The 13859-nt window shown below is 34.3% G+C and overlaps 2 protein-coding genes across 3 annotated transcripts in view; one reads left to right on the top strand and one right to left on the bottom strand.

Annotated features, from left to right (window-relative positions):
- LOC129232912 (zinc finger protein 271-like) overlaps positions 1-13859 on the top strand; it is a 67630-nt gene that overhangs the window by 29472 nt on the left and 24299 nt on the right. The gene's annotated exons all lie outside the window — the stretch shown is intronic.
- On the bottom strand, positions 72-6095 carry LOC129232785 (zinc finger protein 227-like). Of its 2 annotated transcripts, XR_008581393.1 has the most exons (2): positions 4663-6095; positions 72-811 (listed from the first exon to the last, which is right to left on the bottom strand). XR_008581393.1 is itself a non-coding variant. In XM_054866888.1 (1 exon), the coding sequence occupies exon 1, from the start codon at positions 6026-6028 to the stop codon at positions 4901-4903; it is 1128 nt and encodes a 375-aa protein (XP_054722863.1). In that variant the 5' UTR covers positions 6029-6095; the 3' UTR covers positions 4583-4900. The 2 variants fall into 2 exon arrangements, 1 of the variants encoding a protein (XP_054722863.1); XM_054866888.1 differs by lacking the exon at positions 72-811 and having other exon boundaries at positions 4583-6095.

The raw sequence follows: 13859 nt of genomic DNA, 5'->3' as shown, positions 1-13859 counted from the left end.
AAGAAGCAGATTTCTTAAATATGAGGGTGCTATGGGTTCTCTATAGCCAGCATAAAATATTATCAGTCCCTATATATATTTATTCTCCTCGATATGAAGCAAAAGAAAATGTTTTCGACCCACACAGTAAACGATTTTTTTCTGCATAAGTGACGTTTTTCATCCTTCGAAAGTTGAGGTATGGAAACGCTTTAACGAGAAGTTATACAAGAAAATGTATTGGCTTCTATAATTAAATCACCAAGTCAGGATAGTCACAAGGGTTGTGTTCGGTGGTATCAAAAATCTTCTACAGCAGAAAGCCCAAGAGAATGGTATTTAGTCTCAATTCTGTGTGAAACGGTTGGCCACCAGAGGAAGAAAAATCGTACAGAAATCATCAGAACAACAAATTTCACAAAGATGAATACTTTAGAATATTATCTGTTGTCATGAGCAGACAAGCTACTTCATTGGAATTCATACAAATATGACTTTATTTTGTTACAAAAGGAACGAATTTCTTCTAAAATGCAAAACACTTATTTCTAGCAAGCTAATGGATTTCCGGTCAGAGAAACTCAGAAAATCTTTGAGAAACATGTATAGCACAGCATTTTCCTGCGTGTCACTGATTTACCAAAAGGACGTCCGGAATCATAAGTGCTCCAGCACTCTGACTTCTAATGGGATCTCCTTTTCAGTTCATTGGATCAGTCAATGTGTTGACATCTTTTCATTTCAGTTTTACAACAAGTGTTCTGAACTGATACTAAAATTAAATGTCACTTGAAAACATTCTTCGGTCATTGTTCGTATGCCAGAGTTCAGTCTGAAATCAAATAAAATGAAAATATAGTAGTTTACAAGAAAAAAGTAAAGAAATAATAAAAAAGGCTTAAAAAGCAATTGGGTAGTTTACCCGTCTAGTAATGAGTGGGGGTCATTCCACGTCAAATCAACGCGCCTCTGAAATAGACGCGTGATCGATTTCTACAAAATCTACAGGTTTGAGTCGACCCACGTGATGATAGAAAAAAAAGTTCTTTTAAAATTTTTTTCACCATTAGTTTTTTGTGTGAGACCATTAGTTTTTTGCGATTTTTCAAGTTCTAAAGTACTTGAAAAATCGCAAAAAGTGAAGTTTCGGTAGTTACAAAAATTATTTTTCTCAGCTCCTATAGGAGCTAGAGTGTCGTACTAGGTGTAATTTTTAATCTCTTTAATATGCTTTCACATGATATGTCACTTGACAAGGTTATGTGACATTATTATTTCTAGGTCACGCAAATGATTAATTTGACCTTGAATATTTTAAAAAGTCGATTCCTTAAAAATCTGGGGGAAAAAAATATTTATGTGTACATATTTCTTGCTTACTAATGTGGTCTACACATGGTAAAAATTTCAGAATGGGACAGCAATGGGATCATACTGAAAATTAATTACGAAATATTTTGGTTCCGCAGAATAATGTAATTTTTCCAATGTGCGGTTGTTAATTGAAAAGGAATAATTAATTTTCAGTACGATCCCATTTCTCCCCTTCCGAAATTTTCACCAAGTGTAGACCACATTAGTAAGCAAAAAGAAAATATATATATATATATACAGTCGAGTCCCGACTTACGCGAGGGATACGTTCCAAAACCCCTCGCGTAAGTCGAAATTTAGCGTTGTAGAAAAGGGTATGTGTAAAAACTTTTATAAACATGACCAATTATTTTATACACTTGTAAATGCCACCTCAAACTGTTAAAAACTATGTCTTGACTATACATTACTGTTTCTTATTAAAAAAATGAATTTTTATTCATACTTTAAATTAAGAAAAACTGTTTTATTCAACAATGGGAAAGAAAGACATAAAATAAACCAGTACGGTATGTATAGTATGTAGTAAGAAAAACAAATGCTCGATGGTTTTACTGCACTGAAGATCCAGTAATGATATTTGTAACTTAAAAAGATGAAGATGATGATGATTTATGCTTCGTGATCTAGAACCGTTACTTTGATATTTTTAAATACACAATACAGTTGATTCACTAGTTCTTTTATAACGTTTCTACTGGCAACACCCTTTTTCCTGGTTTTTCTTAAGATTCACAATACAAGAGCAAATTCCATTTTTATAATTTTTGGTGAACTTTTACGGATTTCTTTTTCTTGAATTTTAATTGTATATATGGACGATTCACGCATACCTAATTGTCGTGAAACCTTCGACGCATTTTATAGTTGTTCAAGCACATAATCTTTAGCTTTTCTTTAATGTCAGAATCTTTCTCTTTTTCTTTCGATCTTCACAAGATGAAACATTGCTCTTAGGTGTCATTATATTTCAACAACTTTCACTTTTAGAATGAAAAAAAAAAGGGAAAATGAGGAGTAGTTATTTGTATGAGCGATGTATCCGACTAGTACGGTGTGGGAACTTCCGCTCCCAGTGATGCTAAACAGATGAAGATCCATTAACGAAAAAAAAGGAACAATTTAGTAGTCAATAACTAAGCCGATATTTACAAACCGCGATTCAATTCCGGAAGTTTTCATGTTGCGGACAAGAAATTCGCGTTACGTCCAAAATTCTTTACTGGTGAAAAACTTCGCGTTATAGCCATTTCACGTAAGTCGGATCGCGTTGTAGCGGGAGTCGACTGTATATATATTTTTTTTCCTTCAGATTTTTAAAACAGCTACTTTTAAAAATATTCAAGGTCAAATAATGATTTAAATGACCTTCAAATAACAATTGCTAAATGACTTATTATGTAAAAGCCTATTAAAAGAGCTTTCAAATGACACATAGTACGAAACTCTAGCTCCTATAGGAGCTGAGAAAAAAGGAATTTTTTTAACTACCGAAATGTCACTTTTTGCCATTTTTCGAGTACTTTGGGGGGTCTGACACAAAAAACTATAGGTCAAAAAAATCTATTAAAAATAAATAAATAAATAAAAAACACAATTTATAATTACGTAAGTAGACTCAAACATGTAAATTTTGGAGAAATTGACAATGGGTCAATTTCAGAAGCTCGTTGATTTGGCGTGGAGTGACCCGTAGGTTTGTCTTGTTTTGTCTTTGCAATAGATATTCCAGGAACACCATCAATGGAGACTCAAAAATAACATCTTTTAATAACACGCTCACTACATTTTTTCCAAACATAAGTTTCTATCAACAGTGCTATTTACTACTTTAATACTTCTAAGCCAACAGTAGATCGTAGTTTTATTGCTATGTACTTATTCCTTATCCCTTTTCTCTGATATAGGTACATTGTTAGAATTAACTAAGATATTTAAGATCCTTTCACAAGCTAATATGCCCATAATTAGTCAATTAAAAATGTACTTAAGAATAAGCATATTTTAGTTATGTGCACAAATGGCTATAATTCATTTCTTAGACGTTCTTACTCAGATTTATAATCTAGAATTGATGATAAAATATAAACTATTTTTTTTTTGGCAAATGATAAATACAAAATGCTACAGAAGAGCAGTTCTATTTATTCATATATACTGGGTGTTTCAGTGAACTTTTTTCAGAACTCCTAAGCGGAATAGGGTGCACAAGTGATGACTCGAAATCATGCAGCAATTCGGAAATGCTTTCCTAAAGCGGTGCTGTACTGTACACTGAAGCACCATAAAGAAAAGAGACCATAATTGAAAAAAACCTGGTGAATAATACTTCAACTTCTGATTCGTTTGAGGACATGCGACATCTTAACAGTCAATCAGATTCTCAATGTTATTTTTTTTCCAGGTAAAAAAGAATGATGGGATATCTTTTTGCCAGTTTTAGATCTTGATGTTATGATGTTAGGGTAAAGAATAATTCACACAAAAATCAGAAACGTAAATAAAATTTGGAGATAAATAAGGAAATTGATTTACTTATTAACCCGACATCTAGCGGATGAGAATTAAAGATTTGATTCTCAAATCTTTCATTCTCATCGGTTATAAAAAGCACGTAAAATTTGATACGTGCTTTTAAGAATGTCATAAAAGCGCTTCTTTAAAAATATAATTAACAGATTTGTTAATAAGTTCTACTACAAAAATATGCTTGCAATTTTAACCAACATTTCTTATGATTAGCTGTCTCTATTAGTATGGTAGACACCGAATCCCAAGAAATGTTCAAGCAGGGCACTTGGTTCAAAACTTAGAAGGGCTCTGATATAAATAATTCAACTTTCTGTTAATGTCATTACAAGAAAACTCAAATCAATCGTTGACCATTCTTTAACACCATGTAACAACTCCAAGTTTAAGCTTTTGATACCACCGGTTTCACTAATAATTGTAAAATTAGAAGATTTTGACATGAGAGTTAAAAATAGTGTTGAAACTGAAATGTTAAAAACTTGGCGAACCAGTGAATAACAATATCCCATGCATATTTGCAAATGTTTTAGCCACAAAAAGTTTTTCGGAGAAAATGTTCACTTTTACCAGAGAAATTTTCACTTATAACAATAGTTTTGCCACAGAATAGCATCACTACTATGTTTTCAAGTTTGCTAACCGGAAAAATCCGTACAAAAAACTTGACTAGATTGCGGTTTTTAACCAGAGTGAACTCTTTTCTTTTTTTTTTTTTTTTTTACAGAATTCCTGGTGAAAATTCGTTTGAACAAACACCACAGGAATGAAGTTTCTCACCAGAACAGATTCTACGGTGTATCTTCGAATTTACTAGTTGAAAAAATCTCTTAACACAGGAATTTGGTTTGGTATCTCCAGTGTTGATTCAGGAAAATGAGATGAAAATAACCCTTAAGTTTAAACTTTACAGCAATATGGAATTTAACCACATCGCATTTTCCTCTGCTTTTTTTTTTTTTTTTTTTTCAGAATTCGTGCTTGAAAAAATTCGTTTGGACGAACTTCCCGTACAATACTAATCTTCGCCAGCATGGATTGACAAGTGTTTTTTCAGGCTTTCTAATCGAGAATATTTCTTAGAACACAGCTTACAAGAAAACGGCTTTTCGGCAGAATGAACGGTCAAGTGTCTTTTTAGGTGAGATATTTCAAAAAACTCTTTAGCGCAAACTTCACAAGAATGTGGCTTTCTGCCAGAATGAAGAGTCATGTGTCTTTTCAGGTGAGCCATTTCAAAAAATTCTTTAGCGCAAACTTCACACGCATACGGCTTTTCGTCAGAATGAGTTCTCACGTGAACTTTCAAGCTTTTTGAGTGAGCAAACTGCTCAAAACACACTTTGCAGGAAAACGGCTTTTCGCCAGTATGAGTCCTCAAGTGGCTTTTCATGTTTCCTAGTTGAGAAAATCGCTTTGAACACACCTCACAGGAATATGGCTTTTCGCCAGTATGATTTCTCAAGTGTAATTTCAGGTGTGCATGTCGAGAAAATTCCTTTGAACACAACTCACAGGAAAGTGGCTTTTCCCCAGAATGGGATAACAAGTGTGCTTTCAGGTTTGTTGGATGAGAAAATTTTTTAGAACACACTTCACAGGCATATGGTTTTTCGCCAGTATGGGATCTCATGTGTAATTTCAGTTGTCCTTTTTGGAAAAATTTTCTTAAACAAACTTCACAGGAAAATGGCTTTTCGCCGTCATGAATTCTCAAGTGTACTTTCAGGCTTGAAATTTGAGAAAAAGGCCTGGAACACACTTCGCAGGAAAACGGCTTTTCTCCTGTATGGGTTCTCGAGTGTATTTTCAGGTGTACTTGTTGAGAAAATTCCTTAGAACACACTTTACAGGAGAATGGTTTTTCCCCAGAATGCGTTCTCAAGTGTTTGCGTAAATCTCCCATTTGAGAAAACTCTTTCGAGCAAACTGCACACGGAAATGGTTTTTCCCCAGTATGAATTCTCACGTGTCTCAGCAGATTTCCCTCATGGGAAAATCCCTTAGAACAAACTTTACATAAAAATGGCTTCTCGCCAGTGTGGCTTCTCACGTGCAGCTTTAAATCAGAAGCGAAAGCAAATGCCTTTGAACAGTATTCACACAAAAGTTCAGATCCACGCCGGACCTTAGAATGACGTGCCATTGCGGAACGTATGAAATTGCTTCTTTATAAAATTCACAAGGTGATGGATTTACGCAAAGATGGGGCCTCAAACGTTCTTTCCCTTGTCAAAGTACATGTATTGAAAAGGCGTTTATTACGAAACCACAAAATCATTCGAGCTTTTTAAACAAAAGATCTTTTTGTAGACGCAGTAGTGATTTGCGATAAAATGTCTCTGGAGAAACATTCTTCGGAGATTGTTTGTATGCCAGAGTTCAGTCTGAAATCAAATAAAATAGAAATATAGTAGGTTACTAGAAAAAAGTAAAGAAATAATCAAAAAGGACTTAAAAAGTAAAAGGGTTTGAACCCTATGAAAAGCCCCCTGAAAAGAAATAGGCTAGTTCAACTAGCAATGAGTAACCATCAGTTGAGACTCAAAATAACATCTTTCAATAACACACCCACTACATTTTTTCCAAACATGTTTTATCAACAGTGCTATTTACTACTTTAATGCTTCTAAGCCATCAATAGATGGCAGTTCTATTGGTATGTACTTATGCCTTATCCTTTTTCCGTCATAAAGGTATATTTTTACCATTAACTTATAAATTTAAGATCCTTTTACGTCAATATGTCCATAATTAGTCAATTAAGAATAAGGACATTTTAGTAATGGTCACATCTGACCATAATTAATTTCTTGGACGTTCTTACTCAGAATTCCTTACTTAGAATAGATGATAAAATGAAAACTAAATATGGCAAATGATAATGCAGCAGAAGAGCAGTTCCATTTCTTTATATATACAGGGTATTTAAGTTAACTGTTTCAGAACTCCTAAGAGGGGTAGGGTGCATAGTGACGACTCGAAATCATGCAGCAATGCGAGGTCGGAAATGCTTTCCTGAAGCGGTTCCGTACACAGAAGCACCATTAAGAAAAGAGACCATAAATAAAAAAAAATATTTTGAATAATATGTGTAAAAAAGCAAAAGGTAACATGGGTCAAAATAAGTGTTCGAAGTTTTTTCAACTACCTACAATGCATCTTCGGCGCATGGAACTGCGAAAAATATGGAACACTCCCGGCATATCTCAAATTTCTCGCTTTGCGGAAGTATTTCGCACCCCACATTGCCGTATGAGTTTGAGTCGTCACGATGCACCCTAACGCTGTTAAAAGTTCTACACGAGTTAACTGAAGTTCTGATACAGTCAACTGAAACACCCTGTATAGTTAATAGTTCCCTTTGTTAAGGAGGGGGGGGGGGGAGATGATTATTTTTCAGGTGAATGATTACTGAAAATAAAACTATACAAAAACCTTATAAAAATGAAATAGGCAGTTTATCATAATATTTTTTAACGTGATTGAAAGAATTAGAGACAGTTCAAAGCGTTTCGAGCGTTGAAAGTTAGTAATAATAATAATAATAAAAAATTATTTCCAGTATTTCAGACCCATTAAATAACTCATGTTCTTTAACTTCTGATTCGATTGAGGAAATGGGACATCGTAACAGTCATTTAGATTATCAATGTTCCTTTTTATCCCCATTTAAAAAAGAATGCAATCTCAAAATGGGATCTCTTTTTGCCAGTTTTAGATCTTGATGCTATGGTATTGGGGTAAAGAATGACTCTTACAAAATTCAGAAACGCAAATAAAATTTGGAGATAAATATTTATGCATTCGTTTGTTGATGAAGCTGTTCACAGCTGAAAAGAGTTTGTATTTAGTGTTTGCTGTTCGGAAATGACCTTTCTGACTCCAAGCAAATATCCTGGCACAATACTGCTATATGGCTTCTGTATAGGGACATTTGATCACCATCACAATAATTTAGGCACTTGCTCGCTCCTCCCACACATGCTTTACAAATAATCGTTCAGAGTGCTAGATATATAAGCACTGTATCACCTGATTAAAGTGATCTAATGTGCTCTAATATTCAGGAGCAGAAAAATCGCCAAATTCACCTACCCACAGTTAAAGATTAAGAACGTTAAATTATTGGATAGTGGCTGATACTTCAATCAAAAGTCAATTTTAGCTTGGGTAGAGGGTGGAGACATTTTATGTGTGGCACAATGTTGCGTACAGTGGATTCTCTCTATCTTAACACTCCCTAATGTGAACACCCCAATATTCTGAGCACATTTTAATGGGCCTGGAGAAACTCCATAGACTTAGCATAGGCTGACCTTGAACACCCTATAACAGGAATACCCCAGTAGTATGAACGCTATTTTTAACCCTGTTCAGTTATAACCTCTATATATTGAACATGTTTTCAATCGGCACTCGAGAATTTCTATGAATCAAATTGGAAAGCCTGAAATACATTCAGATGATGCTATGAAATTGTTTTACTTATGGATCCGACATCTAGCCGATGAGAATTAAAGATTTAATTCTATAATCTTTCATTCTTATCGGCCATTAAAAGCACTTAAAATTTGATACCTGCTTTTATTAATGTCATAAAAGAGTTTCTTCAAAAATATAATTATCAGATGTGTTAATAAGTTCTACCAAAAAAATATGCTTGTAATTTTGACCAACATTTCTTATGATGAGCTATCTCCATCTGTATGGTAAACATCGAGTCTCAACAAATTTTCAAGAATGGCACTTTGTTAACATCTTGGAAGGGCTCTGATATAAATAATTCAAGCTTCTGTGAATGTCATTACAAGAAAACTTACATTAATATTTGACCATTCTTTAATTATAAATACCATGTAAAAACTACAAGTTCTAGCTTCTCATAACACCGGTTACACTAATAATTGTAAAATTAGAAGATTTTGACATGTATAGTTAAAAAAAAAGTGTTAAACTGAAATGTTAAAAACTTGGCTAACCTGTAAATAACAGTATCCCATGTATATTTGAAAATGTTTCAGCAGCCAAAAAGTTTTTCGGACAAAATGTTTAATTTTACAAGACCTTTTCACTTATAACAATGGTTTTGCTACAGCATGGCAAAATGTTTTCAAGCCATGGTCATACCATGTCTTCAAGTTTGCTAACTGGGGAAATCCGTAGAAAAAAACTACACTAGATTGCAGTTTTTAACCAGATTAAACTCTGTTTTTTTTTTTTCTTTTCTTTTCAGGGTTCCTGGTGAAAATTCGTTTGAACAAACTCCACAGGAATAAAGTTTTTCACCAGAACAGATTCTACGGTGTATCTTCGAATTTACTAGTTGAGAAAATCTCTTAACATAAGGAATACGGTTTGGAATTTCCAGTGTTGATTCAGGAAAATGAGATGAAAATAAGCCTAAAGCCAAATTCTACAGCAATATAGAATTCCACCAGAACGCATTTTCCTCAGCTTTTTTTTTTTTTTCAGAATTCCTGTTTGAAAAATTTTTTGTACAAACTTTCCGCGAATACTAATCTTCGCCAGAATGGACTGACAAGTGTTTCTTCAGGCTTTCTAATCGAGAATATTTCTTAGAACACACTTTACAAGAAAACGGCTTTTCACCAGAATGAACGGTTAAGTGTCTTTTAAGGTGAGAAATTTCAAAAAACTCTTTGGCGCAAACTTCACACGAATGTGGCTTTTTGCCAGAATGGAGAGTCATGTGTCTTTTCAGGTGAGCCATTTTTAAAAACTCTTTAGCGCAAACTTTACACGAATATGACTTTTCATCGGAATGGGTTCTCACGTGAACTTTCAAGCTTTTTGAGTGAGCAAACTCCTCAAAACACACTTTGCAGGAAAACGGCTTTTCGCCAGTATGAGTCCTCAAGTGGTTTTTCATGTTTCCCAGTTGAGAAAATCCCTTTGAACACACCTCACAGGAATATGGCTTTTCGCCAGTGTGGTTTCTCAAGTGTAATTTCAGATGTGCATGTCGAGAAAATTCCTTTGAACACAATTCACAGGAAAGTGGCTTTTTACCAGAATGGGATAACAAGTGTACTTTCAGGTTAGTTGGATCAGAAAATTTTTTAGAACACACTTCACAAGCATATGGCTTTTCACCAGTATGGGATCTCATGTGCGATTTCAGTTGTCCTTTTCGTAAAAATTTCCTAGAACAAACTTCACAGGAAAATGGTTTTTCGCCGTCATGAATTCTCAAGTGTACTTTCAGGTTTGAAACGTATGAAAATGCTTTAGAACACACTTCACAGGAAAATGGCTTTTCTCCTGTATGGGTTCTCGAGTGTATTTTCAGGTGTACTTGTTGAGAAAATTCCTTAGAACACACTTCACAGGAGAATAGTTTTTCCCCAGAATGGGTCCTCAAGTGTTTGCGTAGATTTCCCATTTGAGAGAATTCTTTTGAGCATACTGCACATGAAAATGGTTTTTCCCCACTATGAATTCTCACGTGTCTCAGCAGATTTCCCTCATGAGAAAATCCCTTAGAACAAACTTTACATAAAAATGGCTTTTCACCAGTGTGGCTTCTCACGTGTATCTTTAAATCAGAAGCGAAAGCAAATGCCTTTGAACAGTATTCACACAAAAGTTTAGATCCACGCTGGACCTCAGAATGATGTGCCATTGCGGATCGTATGAAAATGCTTCTTCATAAAACTCACAAGGTGATGGATTTACGCAAAGATGGGGCCTCAAACATTCTTTCCCTTATCAAAGTACATGTATTGAAAAGGCGTTTATTACGAAACCACAAAATCATACGAGCTTTTTAAACAAAAGATCTTTTTGTAGACGCAGTAGTGATTTGCGATAAAATGTCTCTTGAAAAACATTCTTCGGTGATTGTGTTCGTATGCCAGAGTTCATTCTGAAATCAAATAAAATAAAAATATAGCTGGTTACTGGAAAAAAAAGTGAAGTAATAATCAAAAAGACTTAAAAAGCAAAAGGGTTTGAACCCTATGAAAAGCCCCCTGAAAAGAAATAGGCTAGTTCAACTAGCAATGAGTAACCATCAGTTGAGACTCAAAATAACATCTTTCAATAACACACCCACTACATTTTTTCCAAACATGTTTTATCAACAGTGCTATTTACTACTTTAATGCTTCTAAGCCATCAATAGATCGCAGTTTTATTGGTAAGTACTTATTTCTTATCCTTTTCCTCTAATAAAGGTATATTTTAACCATTAACTAAAAAATTTAAGATCCTTTTACGCCAATATGCCCATAATTAGTCAATTAAGAATAAGCACATTTTAATTATGGGCGCATATGACCATAATTAATTTCTTGGACGTTCTTACTCAGTTATTACTTAGAATTGATGATAAAATAAAAACTAAATTTGCCAAATGATAATGCAGCGGAAGAGCAGTTCTATTTATTTATATATACAGAGGGTTTCAGTTAACTGTTTCAGAACTCCTAAGAGGGGTAAGGTGCATAGTGACGACTCGAAATCATGTAGCAATGCATGGTCGGAATTGCTTTCCTGAACCGGTGCCGTACACAGAAGCACCAAAAGAAAAGAGAACATAAATAAAAAATCTGTTGTATAATACGTGTAAAATAGCAAAATGTAACATGGGTCAAAATAAGAGTTCGAAGTTTTTTCAACTACCTACAATGCATCTTCGGCGAAAAAGCCAAATTCAAACCAGATTTAAAAAAAAAAAAAAAAAAAAAAAAAAAAAAAACGCCAAAATAATCGCCAAGTTGGCGTTAAAACTTGGTGATCAAATTCTTGGCGATATATTGCCAAGTGTTTGCCAAATTATAGCACCGCTTGAGTTTACATTGAAATTAACAATGATTTTACCCCAAAAAGATGTAAAAGACCCCCTTTGAACATCCGAATGCAACCAAAATAGAAGGTGCACAATTAGACCCCACTTGGAGTCTATGTGCCAAATTTCAACTTTCTAGGACATAGCGCACATACATACGTACATACGGACGTCACGAGAAAACTCGTTGTAGTTAACTCGGGAATCGTCAAAATGGATATTTCAGGTGTCTGTACGTTCCTAGGCATATATCTATGTGTGGTCGGGTCGAAAAAATAAACTCAACATTCATTCGGGGGTGAGCAAAATGGAAATTAAGGTCGATTTTTGAGTGAAAATTTTTTCGCGAATACAATTCTTCCTTTTTTGTAAAAAGAAAGAAACGCGAGAAGTTTAGGCCCGATTGAGTTGAATTAGACATTGCTCTAGACGCCAATCCAAAATTCAGTCTATCTTAGTAACTGGTTTATTTGGCTTAGTACTGAACATAAACGCAATGGGATACACCTCTGCAGTGTAACCCTGATTTAACGATTGAAAAGGGACTTGAAAAAGTTATCGTTAAATCAAGGATATCGTTAAATCGAGGAGCATAGACATTCAATGCAGTCAAATCCGGACCAGTGAAATGTCTCATTAAGTTGAGGAAATCGTTAAATCGAAGTTATACTCTACTTGCATTATCAAGTCTACCCTCCCTAATGAACACCCTCATAATTTGAACACTTTTATTCGGTTCCATGAGTGTTTAGAATAGAGAGGGTCTAATGTACATGATTGCGTTAACTTTATGCCACCCTTCTTTTTTTCGTTAAACATGCATCATGTTAAGCTTGACCAGGCATAATATTTTCAGAGTTATTCATGATTGAAATCAGCACTTTTTTTTTCTTTCTGCATTTTTTATTTTTTCTTCTCAAGTTTTTGGATATGTAGTAAAAAACAAATCTACTATTTGAATCACTGACACTTTATTTTTAACTTTTTCAGTTTCTTAAAAAATTGGGACACATGGTAAAGATTCTTTTGTTGACATATTGAACTTGACCGGGAAAAAGGAACAGCGGAAGCACTGCAAAAATCTTAGTAAAAAAAAAAAGCTTAAGTATAACATCAACTTAGAGAACAGGGCTACAACTCACTTTCAGAAATGAAATTGTCCAACTTTTAAAAGTTTTGCATGGGAAAAAAAATCTAGGAAGTCATGGCAGTTTTTGCAGCCCTAAAAAATTGCTTCTTTGAAGTAATTAAAGCAATTTGGTGCTTAAAACTCTTTTTGTGACAATTGACAACTTATATGCCCGTATCATTTAAACAAGATACTTCGCAGCACAAAGGACAACCTGGTAGACTGTGGATCATTGTGAACAGTTTCTGTCAATCTTTCAGACTCTCATATTTTCTTTTGTCAATCAATTCTAAATTGTTATTAGTCTCTTTAGAACTTAAATTAATTTCTACGAACATACTAGTCGCAAAACTTTGTATAGCAGAAGAGAACGTTCTCCCAAGGTCCATTTTCACTATTTTCCAAGTTGTTGACAAAATGAATGATTTTCTTCGATTTTTTTGATCAACATAAAATTCCTTGACAGTTCCAGGTTTCCCCTCTGACCCATGGAAACCCCGTGGGAAGTTGTTTTGCTAGATTCTCTAAACATGATTTTCTATAAACAATAAGTGTAGCCGAGTCTTGACTTAGCAAAGGATGTGTCCCAAAGTCCCCTCGCGTCGAAATTTCATTGTAAAAAAAGTACGAAATAAGACATTTTGATAAATATGCAATTATTTTAGACACTTAACGTTAACACTTACCCCGGAAACTGTTGTCTTTTATACCATTCTTTAACTACATATTACCGTTTCCCACATAAAGAACTGAATTTGTACTGTATTTAAAATAAAACACACACACTGGCACTATTCTACACAAATATTGCTACGACGCATAAAATCAATAAACAGTGGGATAGAGAGACATAAACTGCAGTACTTTATGTGCGTAAAACAATTATAATAACAAAATGCAGGACTATAATAGTATTTGTACAGTGCATAGAGTAGTAACATATTATTACTTCAAAACAAAATGAAGGTGATGATGATTGGTGCTGATCATCCGTGTTTTCATAAATATTGAGGGTATTCAGTTTTCCTAGTTGCA

This window comes from Uloborus diversus, unplaced genomic scaffold, assembly GCF_026930045.1.
Source record: "Uloborus diversus isolate 005 unplaced genomic scaffold, Udiv.v.3.1 scaffold_14, whole genome shotgun sequence".
In the NCBI taxonomy this organism is placed as follows: Eukaryota; Metazoa; Arthropoda; class Arachnida; order Araneae; family Uloboridae; genus Uloborus; species Uloborus diversus.
The sequence above is the reverse complement of the archived record's forward strand: the minus strand, read 5'-3'. Positions and strand labels throughout refer to the sequence as shown.